The sequence below is a fragment of the Molothrus aeneus genome, chromosome 28 (assembly GCF_037042795.1).
Source record: "Molothrus aeneus isolate 106 chromosome 28, BPBGC_Maene_1.0, whole genome shotgun sequence".
Taxonomy (NCBI): Eukaryota; Metazoa; Chordata; class Aves; order Passeriformes; family Icteridae; genus Molothrus; species Molothrus aeneus.
Window position 1 is genome coordinate 4,053,935 of NC_089673.1, and position 13,607 is coordinate 4,067,541.

The window sequence follows — 13,607 nt, forward strand, 5'->3', positions numbered from 1 at the left end:
TGATAACACACTGATGGTTTTAGTTGTTGCTAAGCAGTGCTTATCCTAAGCCAAGGACTTTTTTGTGTCTCATTCTCTGCCATTGAGACAATGCACATAAAAGCTGAGTGGGAGAATCGCCACATCAGGTTATGGACTGGCCAAAGGATGTCCCACACCACAGAACATCACACTTATATATAAATTGCGGGAGTTACCTGAAAGGGGCACTGAGAGGAGTTCAGGGACAGAGTCTACTATCAATTGGCAGGTGGTGTGATTGTATTGTGCATCAATTGGGTGTTTTTACCTTGGGTACGCGGGCTGACGCCTCCAGCGCTGGACCCGCCCTGAGCCCCGGCTCTCCCAGCCACGGTCTCCACAGCCCAGCCCGGCCCGGTTCACCCCGCCCCAGCCCCAGCCCCTCTCTCCCCGGCCCAGCCACTGTCTCCACAGCCCAGCCCGGTTCACCCCGCCCCGGCCCAGTCCCCCCTCCCCATCCCGCCTCTCCCAGCCCCGGCCCCAGCCCCTCTCTCCACAGCCCAGCCCAGCCCGGCTCTCCCCGCCCCATCCCAACCCCTCTCTCCCCGCCCCATCCCGGCTCTCCCCACCCTAGCCCAGCCCGGCTCTCCCCGCCGGCTGCGCGGTCCTGTCGCCGTCTGCCCGCCCGGGCTGCGGCTGCTCCAGCCCTTCCCCTGCCCCGCTGGCGATCGGGCAGCGCTGGCAGCGCCGCTCCCTCTCCAGCTCCGGCTCTGCGGGCATCCCGGAGCTCCCCGAGGCCCAGGGGCTGGCGGCCGCAGCGCGCAGGCAGCGCGGTGCGCTCAGCCTCCCGCCCCGCCGCATCCCCGGCGTGCCCGCCGAGCCCCTGGGCAGCCGAGGGCATGGCAGCCGTGCGCAGGAAGTTTGGGGACGAGTACCAGGCCGTGGGCCTGGCTCGCTGCAGCGCCCGCAGGGAGCGGCAGCGCTTCGTGGACAAGAACGGGCGCTGCAACGTGCAGCACGGCAACCTGGGCGGCGAGAGCAGCCGCTACCTCTCCGACTTCTTCACCACGCTGGTGGACCTCAAGTGGCGCTGGAACCTGCTCATCTTCCTGCTGACCTACACGGTGGCCTGGCTGGTGATGGCCTCCATGTGGTGGGGCATCGCCTACCTGCGCGGGGACCTGCAGCAGGCGCACGGTGACTCGTACAGCCCGTGTGTGGCCAACGTGTACAACTTCCCCTCCGCCTTCCTCTTCTTCGTGGAGACCGAGGCCACCATCGGCTACGGGCACCGCTACATCACGGAGCGCTGCCCCGAGGGCATCGTGCTGTTCCTCTTCCAGTCGCTGCTGGGCTCCGTGGTGGACGCGTTCCTCATCGGCTGCATGTTCATCAAGATGTCGCAGCCCAAGAAGCGAGCCGAGACCCTCATGTTCAGCCGCGCCGCCGTCATCTCGCAGCGCGATGCCAAGCTCTGCCTCATGTTCCGTGTGGGCAACCTCCGCAACAGCCACATGGTGTCTGCCCAGATCCGCTGCAAGCTCATCAAGGTGAGGCGGTGGGCACGGGCACAGGTGGGCACAGAGGGCAGGAGCGTGGGGTTTCTCCTGTGTAGCCGCTGCTGGTGATGCCAGTGGGCAGCTCTGCCCTTCCCCGTGCTGTCCCTTGGCTGGGGCGGTGGGAAGGACTGTGGAAGATTTTCCCTGTTCGCAGCAGGAGCCATGCCAAGCAGGCATAGGGGAAAACTGATCAGAGAGCCCCCAGTGGATTGTGAGGCTGGCAGAAAGTCAGGATGGATGTGTCAGGATGCAGGACAGCTCCAAGGGGGGGTACTAAGGCATGCTGCTTAGCAGATGATGGCTGGGAATAAGGAATTGGTTTGTGGTGGTATTAAACTGGATAAAGATCAACCTTGACCTCCTCTTCCTCTTGGGGGAACTTGGTGAGCTTTAACTTGCAGTCCCTTACCCCAGCTACGTTCCAGCTAGTGACCTGACAGCATTTCAGAGGGATTGTAGAGATGCTCCTTTGATTGCCACCAGTATCTGTTTATTAATCATTGACAATGGCCTGTAGAATTCAGAACGGAAGAAAACTGGGATTCAAAGGAGATTATAAAAAACAAACCAAAACCAAACCACAAAAAAACCAAAAAAACCCCAACAAACAAACCAAAAATAAACAAACAAAAAAACCACCCAGACGAGTTTGGCAGTCACAAAGGTCCAGAAGATAAATTGGACTGGAGTAGAATGGAAGAAAACCACTGCAATTCTAAGCAATGTAGCATCTCACAGCAGCTATGACTTGTCAGGGGAGTATGCTTGGTGAGGAGCTCTGTCTGAAGCTCCTAAGCTGTCAGAAGCTGGATCCCAGTGATGAGATTAATTTCAGGATATCATATTTGAGCGTTATAAATGTTCTATCTGGTAATTCTCTCTGGCCTATTTAATAATCTGCATGAATAAGCATGAAGCAGTAGGTGTTGGGGCAGTGGTAAATATGAATAAGTCTTAAAGTGTTAAATATGAGTGGTAAATCTGTTCTGTGCTGAATGCTATCCTGAGCTGTGAATTTTTCTTGCTACATAAAACCACTTAAAATGGAGAATCTGCTAAGGTTTAAAAAGAAATTGTGTATATATATATATATATATATATATATATGGGAACAAGCTGTCAGGAGTTACACTGGAGCAATTTTTGTAGAAATTGGAAAGCCAGCTGAACCATGGTTTTTGTTGCTTTTATCCTCCAGAAATCTCCTTGAAAGTATTTAATTCTATCATTCAAAATGGAATGCCAGTCAAAGTGGAATAAAAGTGGGGTCACATTGTGTTTTTACAGAGAGGGAAACTCATTTCTTTTGAAATAAGACACCAAATGTACAGCCTGATGTCCTTTCTGCTGACAGTTCTATTGCTGCACAATGCTGATATGCAGGTGACTGAGGCAGAAAACTGAAGGACATTTGATAGACCTGCATGACCATTGTGTCTTAGGATAGCTGTTTTGTTGGCCAGACCATGAGTCAGTGAGCAATTCTTGATTTTATTTTATTTTTTTTGTATGATCATCATGTTGTCTTCAAGTTGCTTTGTGACCTTTGACAAACACCAGCCATGAACAGAAGATTTAAAATGGAATGTGCAGTAGCTGCCCTCTCAGTCCTCATTGAGAGGTGTGCTATTGGTTCCCATGGCTTTCTGTAAATCCTTGTCACTGAACTGGACACACCATTCTGGGAGCACCTGTTCTGTAGGCTGTTCTTTAGCTTTGAATCAGCTGAAAGCAAACAAAATTGTACCAGAAAGTTTGCAGATGGCAGGTGCCAGCCATTGGAAATAAGTAAGAAGACCCATTACACTGTGATTTCAATAAGCTGATAAGTAGGGCAGAAAGTGCAAAAAAAAAAAAAAAGGTTTTTAATATTACAGAATTGTTTAGGTTGGAAGGAACTTCAGGAAGTTTGTGGTCCAACCATCTGCTGAAAGTATGGTGAGCTTGGAGATCAGACCAGGTTATTCTGGGCTTTTTCCAATATAGTTTTGGAAACCTGCACAGTCTTGCTGGGCAAGCTTTTCCACAGCTTAACTGTCCTCATGATGGAAATGTTTTCCTTCAATCCAATCCAATCCAAAGTTCCCTTGTTTCAGTTTATGCCTGTTGTCTCTCATTCCTGGTGCAAGGCCTGGCTCTGTCTTCTTGGTCACGTTCCTCTCATGTTCCTCATCCCTTTTGGGATGTTTGTTAGATCCTCCTCCCTGTCTTCTCTGCTTTGGTCTGAGCAAGCCCAGCTCACACAGGTCATATTTACAACCAGACTAAAATGAAAAGTAGCAGTGATCCTAGGAATTCTGTCTAGTGGAGCTCCAGATGTAGTGTCACAACTGAAAAGCTCCACACAAATCTTCAACGAGGGTATCAAAGTAACAAGATCATATTATTCCATTATTCCATAGACTTTGTATTCCAGCAATATAAAATATAATAACACTTCTTGCAAGCTGATAGTCTGAGTGTGGGGGAAGAGCAGTGAGCATGTACCAGTTTAGCATTTTCTAGATTTTTTTCCTAGATATGTTTCTCTACAATATTAAGCTTGATGGTGCTCCATTTTTTGAGCCCCACTTTTTCTGCTCCAGTACTTAATTAGTCCACCTGGGTATCAAAACATAATTATGTGAGTTCTCTAGTGAGGGAACTGACAGAGGGTTAATTATAATAATAATAAAACTGCAGCATGTTCAGTTAAAGGGAGATAAGCATGTTTATGCATAAACAGGGTTTAGAAAAGCAAAGAGAATTAATAAAGGGTAGGAGTGAAGATTTGAAGAGCAGGATGTATTTGTTCAGACACTAAAACAGACTGAGTGGTGATGCAGTGCAAGTCTGCCTTGTAATAAAAACTGAGATCCAGTGGCAGAAAGTTAAAGACACAGGACTCTTTTTTTATTTTTAATTTTTTTTTTCCTTAGCTGTGAAGCAATTAACCTTTAGAGTAATTCTTTGAGACGTTTAGACTGTCCATCTCTGACCACATTTAAATTGCAAGCTAGGGCATTTCTAATTAATTGTTCCCTTGTTCAACATGTATTTATCTGCAAAATTTACTTGTCTTTGTGTTATGTGGATGATCAAAATAAAGAGTCACAAGTGTTTCTTCTAGACTTATTCCTGACATTTCACAGCCCTCTGTCTTCTTGTTTTGTGATCCTTTGAGTAAAGCTGTAGATGTAAAACAAAGGTCACTGGCTAGGAGGCTGAACCTGTTGGGCCTATTAAGCTCTCTTCATTCAGGTTAACCTATTTTTATTCAACAAACAAGTTTAAAAATCCTCCATGCCCTGCATAAATCAATCCTGCATGTAAGATCCTGAATACCTCAAGCACAACCTTCTGCTTTCTCCCAGATCTGTTACCTCTCATCATCCTGGCTGGGTTTGTTCACTATTGAATGGGTTTGATTGAAGGCTCTTCCAAAAAGGAAAATGGTGTGGAGATCAAACAGTTCTCAAGTCAGGCAACAGTTTGTGCAAAATGGCACATTTTTGCCTAGATAGATGTATTTGATGAAGATTTGGGACAATTTGAGATTTAGATGTTGGCTCGTACTGGTTTGTTACCTTGGAGCAAAGATCATTGCTGGGCAGTCAATTTGTGCACCCACTGCAAGAACAGCAGCCAGGCAGCAAAAGCAGTGTTGGACTGCAGCCTAGCTCTGCAGGAAAAGAGAAAAGATGGTTTTGCAGTAGGCTGATTCTACCTTTGCACAAAACAGACTGTCATGACTGCTGTGGAAGTGTTGATCACTTTTATCTCCCAGTAAGTAAGATCACTTTTATCTCACAGTAAATCTCACAAAGAGATTTTTATCTCTTTACCTTCCAGATCATAAATAATTTGTGAAAATGCTTTCACATGCAATCAGCTGATATTTTCTCTGTCTTCATCAGCAAAGGAGAAACTGAATCTTGTCCTCCTGTGGAGGAATGTGCCCTGGAGTGACTCAATTATCTTTTGTCTCCTTAAAAAAAGGGTAAAAGCTCAGAAGTTTCTTTCCTAATGAGGTAAAAAGACACCTCATAGGACCTTGGGGACTTCACCTCAAACTTAAGGATGGCCAGTTGGACAGAGGCCAGAAGGTCCTGCCTGAGCAATTCACTAGAAAAAGAAGAGAACCAAGGAACCAATGGCTTATGGGGGGTGTTTTACCAGGAGCAAGAACCTCTTGCCCCTGCCTTGGTTTTTCTCTGTAAAGAGCTTTATTATTTTTGCCTTTTAATAAAACTTTTCTGTTTCCAACACTGCAGCAGAAGCCATCCTGCTGATTTGATGCCATCTGAGGTGGCTGAGCTGTCTCAGGTGTGCTATGGATCTCCAAGAGCTCCTAAGAGCTGGCTCAAAGAGACCCCTGTATCACTCCTGTGCAGGGCAGAACTTTGTTTCTTAGATAGGAAGAACATTTCTTCCTCAGCAGCAAAACAAGCAGGTAGCAGGTGGATGAAATCATGGATTGTATTTAATAATGAGCTGTGCTCCAGCTGCTGCCTAGGTGGGTATGTAATCTCCAGTAAATATCAGGCAGTTATAAAATCAGCATTTTTAAGGTACATGTGAAGAAGGGAGTCAATATGAAGATCAACTGTTTGCTTGGGGATTTTCTTTAAAGACAGAAACTTTCTTAAAAGAACACTAGTCAGATCTGAGTCATGGAAAACTGCTCTCAGTGAACAATGTTTCCAAAATGCAGCACAATTAAAACTATCTATTTATTCATTTATGATAGTAGAACTTATAATAATATTAGTAGAAATATAGATAGTATAGGTAAATATATATAGATATATAAATATAGATAGTAGAAATATAATAATATTTATTTATTTATAATCAGTAGTCGTCTTCTTGAAGAGTTAAGTGCTTTTTGATCAGAAATAAACAGAAAAAGATTTTAAATAGGATTTATTTATCAGCTGTACAAGCTGCTAATTTTGGTGGGCAATTTCCACCAGAGACCTTCAAAGCAATCACACAAGGAGCTGCCTGGCCAAGTGATGTAATTTTTAGTTAGACTTTGAATACCAGGAAAATTTGGAGGGAACCCTATGGAGTAGAGGGAAGCTGCTATATCAGTATTTTTATTGGACCCATGAAATGATGGGAAGAAGAATGAGGCACTTTGTTTAATAAGAAGTTCATTATTAAGGTCAATATGCAGTGGGTGGTGCATGCAAGGGATGAGAGCATCATTGGTATCAATTCAGGTGGTTTGTGAAAATGCCACTCACCAGATGTCCTGTACAATTCCTGTGGTGTTTACCTTTGAGTTAGTACATCACAGTGCCAACCAAAAGTTAGTACCATACAAAAATAAGAGACCATTAATTCAAATAACAGAATAAAATGTGCCCAGCTTCAGATTTTGGTCTCATTATCAGGAACTTTTGCCACAGGGTTGAATATCCATTGCAAGGCATGTAGTGTGTGATACATGACATTTTGGTCAAAAATAAATATATATTAAATTATATAAAAAGGAATATATATTAAATACATTAAAGATATAATATATGAATATATTTAATATTATAATATAATACAGTATAATAATATTGATAATATTTTAATATGGAAAATATATATTAAAATATATATTAAAATATATATACACACATATATATATGTCACAGTAAACTTTGTAGGTGGTGATGAGATCCACTGGCATAATAAGAAAAGTCAAACTTGGTCTTGCATAGCAGCCTCCCAGTATTTAGCATTATTTCATCTCCATGATGAAGCCCCCAGACCCACCACATGTAGCTGATAATGTCATGCAAGAGGCAGGTTTCAACTTTATTTCATTGATTTTATGCTTTGCCTCACACAGTGATTACTAAATCATCTTTTTCTCTTTAGTCCAGACAGACACCAGAGGGGGAATTTCTGCCGCTGGACCAGTGTGAGCTGGATGTTGGATTTGGAACTGGGGCTGACCAGCTGTTTTTGGTTTCCCCTTTAACCATCTGCCATGAAATTAACTCAGAGAGCCCCTTCTTCTGTCTCTCACAAAGATCCCTGAGGAGTGAGCAATTTGAAATCGTTGTCATCCTCGAAGGAATCGTTGAGACCACCGGTAAGACTTGGGATAATCTGCATGCTCTGATTTTCAATCTTTGTTTTCAGTGCTGATATTTTTAGCAAGGCAGCTGTTGGTGCTGCATGCTCCAGCATATCCTGCCATATGCTGCAGAGCTGCAGTGGCTCCCACCAGGAATAGACACCTCCCTTCCCCACAGGGCTTGGCTTGTAATATAATATAATATAATATAATATAATATAATATAATATAATATAATATAATATAATATAATATAATATAATATAATATAATATAATATAATATAATATAATATAATATAATATAATATAATATAATATAATATAAATTATAATAAATTCTATATATAAAATGATATAATAATAATTATGTTATTTTATCTATATAAAATTATATATAACATTATATTAAATATAATATAATAAATATTATACTATAATAATTACACTTATAATATTATAATTGTATATTGTATTTGTATATTATGTATATACAAATACAATATACAATGTAATACATTGTATACATATGTAATATGTACATATGTATATGTAACATACAAATACATATGTAATATGTAATTGTATATTACAATGTAATATATAATATATATTAAAATAAATATTATAATAAATTTTATATTAAAATGATATAATAATTATATTAGTTATATAAAATAATATATCAAATATAATATAATTATTATATTATATTATATTATATTATATTATATTATATTATATTATATTATATTATATTATATTATATTAAGCATACAGACAGAAGGCTGCAAAGAATGATAATGAAAACTCAGGACTGACTCCTGAGTCTGACACAGCTGGACCTTGATTGGTCATTAATTAAAAATAATTCACATGTTGGCTCAACAATCTCCAGACCACATTCCAAAGCAGCAAAACAGAGAGAAGCAATCAGATAATTATTGTTTGCATTCTTCTCTGAGGCTTCTCAGCTTCCCAGGAGAAGAAATCCTGGCGAAGGGATTTTTCCAGAAAATATGACAGTGACAGCCTAGCTTGCACTGACTTGAATTCAGAGTAAGAAATCCACTTTCACTGCACAAATACAGATCTGATAGTCACAGAGATTGTAGGCATATGTGGTTATTGACAAATATGAGAAGAGTTTTGTTTCTTTTTTAAATTTGGGTATGGTGTTGTCCGGACGACAGCTGATTTTGTGGCCTTTTGTTTTGAGGGCTCAATTGGGATTGTTCAGCCAGGAAAAGGGAATCTTTGGGATGACCTAATTGCTTCCAATACTCTACATGGTGAAGAAAATTAATTCTGTCCCAGCTGAAACCAGCACACAAGCTAATACTGTTTTAATTTTACATTTTGCCGTGGCTTGGTTGCAAGTCTGCATAAAAATTTATTCAGTCAGTGACTGTAAGAAGATTGTCCAGGAGCAACTGCCCCATTTTATAACCTGTAAAATCATTGCCTTGCTGGCTGAAATTCATTTTCATCTGTCAGCCTCATGTATTTTTGGTTCCACGTGTCAGTGTGCTTGCTCACATTGAATGCTCTTGTCCTTTTGCACAGGAATGACGTGCCAGGCCAGGACCTCCTACACAGAAGATGAAGTGCTGTGGGGTCACAGGTTCCTGCCAGTCATGTCTCTGGAAGATGGCTTTTTCCGTGTGGATTATTCTCAGTTCCATGCCACTTTTGAAGTCCCCACTCCTCCTTACAGTGTCAAAGAGCAAGAAGAAAACCTGTCCCAGTCGTCTCTCTTGAATAGTCCTTTTGAGAAGAAAAGCAGAAGAGAACAGGGTTGTCCTCCCGACTGTGCTGATGTTGCAGGAGAGAAGAACAAGCTCCCTGCTAAACTCCAGAAGATCAGCTCGAGGAAGGAGGGCCTTCCACCAAGAGCCCTGAGAATGAGTTCCTGTAACACAGAGAAGAATTTCAGTACTGGAGATCTCTTGGAAATTGAAGAAATGAGTCCCATGTCTGATGGTGAAGACAGTGATCACAGGATGCAGCTGAAAGCCTTAAAAATAAATGCCAAGGCTCTGACTCAGTCCACCAGCAAGCTGGAGTTACAGAAGGATTTTCCAGGTATGGGCACTCTAGAGGTGAAATTGGAAGATAATTTCCCTGCCAAACTTTGAAAAAGTGAACTCTGATCACTTCTTTTAAGAGCTGAAGAAACAGAAGTTGTTGCTGATAAACTGCATTTGAGACTGCTGCCCTGGAAGAGTTGGTTCACAGTAAAGTCACAACTTGGCTTTGCTGCTTTCAGGAAGAATGAATGATCCTTTTTGTATAATTGTTCTGTACAGGTCCAGTTTAGGTAGCATAACAGGACTTTGAGGGGCAGTATGGTTCTCCTGTCATGCCAAAGAGATTCCTGCCCTGATGATGATGCTTATCAGCATGCTCATTGCAAATCCACCCTGTCTTCCATGTTTGCAGATGCTTTTTCACAAAGCAAGGATCAGATCCTCGGTCACAGATGGAAGCAAGAAGGGTGTAAGAGCAGCTGGACCCTGGTTTTGTGCAGCTCAGGTCCTGGACTGCTCCTGATGGGCAGAACAGCAGAACACAAGAGGAATATGTGACACTGCTCAGCCCCAGTCCAGCTGTCTCTTTGGAAAGAGGCTTTCCTGCTCCATCCTTCTTCCCCATGACTGTGGCACCCTCCCTCTGTGCTCCCAGTGTCTCATCCATGGTCAGTCAGGTGAGGAAGGAGTGTGCAATAACCATTCGGGTCATTTGACCCACAGGAGCTCTCCTAAACACGAGGATCTTTATCCTGTCCAAAATTCGACCTCAGCATTTGATTTGGTGGATCACGTGCTGAATTTTAATGGCCATATCACCACTCACTGTGAAGGAAACTTGAGATCAGTAGCTCAGCTTCTTGGCATGTTTTATGCTGCAATTAAATGACATTTCAGTTTGGGAGACATTGTAAGTAAATAAATAAAAGCAAAGTGCTAAATAATGCTCAGTCATTACACATCTCAGAGTTTTACTAATGAATGGTTGTCTTTGGTGTTGCTAATTTTCATTTTGTTACATCTGCCTTCTCCATTTATATATGATTCTCAGTAATTTTGTAGATTTGGTATTTATTGCTATTCAGCTCAATCCACCTCTGTCTGTGAGAGAGGCTTTTTCTTTCCTGGTTGGTGGTAATTACAAACACACTCTGCTGTTTGTAAACAGTGTTCAGTGGCTCAGCATCCAGGGTGTTCATCACCAGAGCACTCTCCAATAGAAGGATCAATTCTGCTCTTGTTACATGGACAAAATTCAGTCAAATTTAATTAAAAGGGGTGGCAGTGGCCATGTTCTTTGGCAATGCATTCCTTGATGGTAAAATGATGTATCCAAGCTAGGAATAGCTTGGCTTGCAGAACTCACTGTTTCTTGCTTTTGATCTGTCTACAGTGTGAAACTGGAAAATGCTGTTTTATGCAGGGATAGGATGTGCTGCTTGTTGTTGTTTATTTGTTCTCAACATGAATTTCAACAATATATATGTGCTAAAATCTGTATTTTCATTTATCAACTGTATTTGTATGGAGTACTTAGATGACAGCATGAAGTCTTAAATGATGATGAACTCAAAATGAGTATAAAATAAAATTCCATTCCACCTCAGGTCTCAGGTGTTCTTTACTCAAATGTGCATGTGTGAGTTGGCAGCAGAGCAGCTCCAGGGGATGAGGCCCCATCCTTGGGCACACTCCCCCTCTGCTGTGGGGCAGAGTCATAGTATTAATTAATTGTTAATGAGCCATGATGCAAATTATCAATGAGTTATCCAACTTAGAGGCCATTTTTTTTTACACTGCCACTTACAAAATAATTAAACCTTCTCATTTCTATACACACTGACACATAAAATTAACTTACAGAAAAAGGTAATTGGACCCCAGAGCACTTCACCACAGGAGAATGGGTGAGTATAGATCAATACAGAAAAAATAAACAGAACCTAAAATAGTTGAATTAACACATTGTAGGCAGGTGCTCTTTACAGAGTAATGCTCATTACAACCCTCACCCTGCTACCACAGAAATACAAAAGCACTACTGCAACAAAAAATAAAAAAAAAAAAAAAATCACAAAACCCCAAAGCAAACAGAAAACCTCACAGGCACACTGACACTACACTGCTGACACCTGGTGGTGAAAAGCACTAAGAAAAAAGGATTAGGGTTATGTTAGAGAAAAGAATGGTTAAAGATGCTCAGTGTAGGGGAACATGAGGCACCTTGCCAAAATATTCCTTGTGTGTGGAAGATGGCAGATGCGGAGCAGATACCACCGTCCCTTTTTGCTTTTGGCAATTCTTTTATCTCATGAGGTGGGATAGCCACCCGTGTTCTAGGACCACCGGCTTGCTGGCTGAATAGCACAGGCATAGCTAAAGGATTTAGACTTTCTTCTTTGCAAATCTGGCCTCTGACTTCATGCCAGTCTCTTAGTTGAAAATTATCAAAAGATTTTTGTGAGTTTTCTAATTTTGGGATTAATGCTGGCGAATTTGCAGGGTTTAGTGTCTCATTTTGGGTCGAGAAATCTGTCCCAAACACTGGGGGGGACTCTGGAGCTATTTGGGAACAGTTCTTTTTCGAAATTCTTTTGTGTTGGGATCAAAGGGTTGGCATTTGCAGGGGCGAAATAATTCTCTGTCTGTCCTGTACTAATTGAAGCAGCTGTCATATTCCAGCCTCCCCCTCCTCGTTGCACGGTTTGTGTGCGTGGATGTGGCTGTGCGGACGAATCGTGACACAAAGTAGTCCCGCTCGGTGCTAGGAAGGCGCGGAAGGCGAAAGCGCGGAGGCACACCAGGTATCGGTTGTGCGGAGTCCCGCGCTGCGGAGGGATCTCTCGGTGATGCGACCGTGCCCGGGTACTCAAGTTCCGGCAGAGGGAGAGACGCGGAAGGATACGTGCAAGGCGCTGCAGTTTTCGCCTGCTGTGGTGCCGTGTACAGACCCGGTGGCGGCGGAAGCGGCGTGCCAGGGCACGGGGATGCCGGCTGTGGCCGGACAGCGGCACGCAGCGGCTCGGAACCGGGACCGGGCTGCACCAAAGCTGCAGCCAAAGCAGTGCAGGGGGAGGGGTGGCGGCGGCGGCGGCGGCGCCGTGGAATAGAACTGCGCATGCGTGCGGCTGATCCCGGAAGCAGCGCTGTGGTTGGATGAGACGGCGCGGAGTGATATCTCTGGTGCGGGAGTTGTAGCAACTGCGCATGCGTGGGGAGCGCTGATGGCGGGCGGGCGCGGGAGGTGGCGGAGCTGCGGAAACGGGAGCCGGGGCTGCGGCTCCGGCCGTGGAAGGGAACGGCAGGACGCCCGTGGTTGCGGGAGGCAGCGGAGCCGCGCCATCCAGCAGCTCTGAAGCGGGAAGCTGCGCTGGGGAAGGCGCGGCTCGGCCCGCCATGGAGCGGCGGCGGCAGGAGCGGAAAAGCGACCACGGGCAGCGGCGGGGCGGCCTCGTCAGCGGAAGATGATCCCGGGGTGGCGGGAGGCTGCGGCGGGGGCGGCTATGACGGGCCGTGGGAGGGTCGGCGGCTGGAGCGCGGCGTGCAGCCGCTGGGGGCTGGGGTGGCTGCTGGCCCGGCGGGCAGGGGCGGCGCGGCAGGCACGGCAGAGGCTGCAGCCAGCGGTGCAGACGCCGCGGCGCCGGCACAGGGTGGCTCGGCGGGCTGGGGCGCCCCGGTCCCAGCGCAAGCGGTGCCGTGCCGGGACCGGGGGATTGAGCCGAAACGCCGGCAGGGACGGGGTTCTGCCCTGCCGCGGAGCCCGTGGGCGGCTCGGGGTGCGCTGCTTGCGCTTGAACGCCAGGGGGCGCTGGGGGCGCGGCGCGGCCGCGCCAGGCGTGCTCGGCGCCGCAGATCCGGGAGCCGCAGGGGACTGCAAAGACGCAGCAACGACGGGACTTGGGCCACCGCCGGCCCCGCTGTGCGGCAGAGGGGGCGAGGGGGACTTGGGGAGGCGGCAGGAGCGGCCGCACTGGCGGGTAGCGGGGGAAAAGCGGCG

General features: G+C 45.1%; 1 protein-coding gene across 1 annotated transcript; it reads left to right on the forward strand.

Annotated features, from left to right (window-relative positions):
- Positions 1 to 623: 623 nt before the first annotated feature.
- On the forward strand, positions 624 to 11,216 carry LOC136567341 (G protein-activated inward rectifier potassium channel 1-like). Its single transcript, XM_066566929.1, has 3 exons — positions 624 to 1,511; positions 7,380 to 7,596; positions 9,147 to 11,216. Exons 1-3 carry the CDS (start codon positions 861 to 863, stop codon positions 9,716 to 9,718), a joined length of 1,440 nt encoding a protein of 479 aa, XP_066423026.1. The 5' UTR covers positions 624 to 860; the 3' UTR covers positions 9,719 to 11,216.
- Positions 11,217 to 13,607: the final 2,391 nt, after the last annotated feature.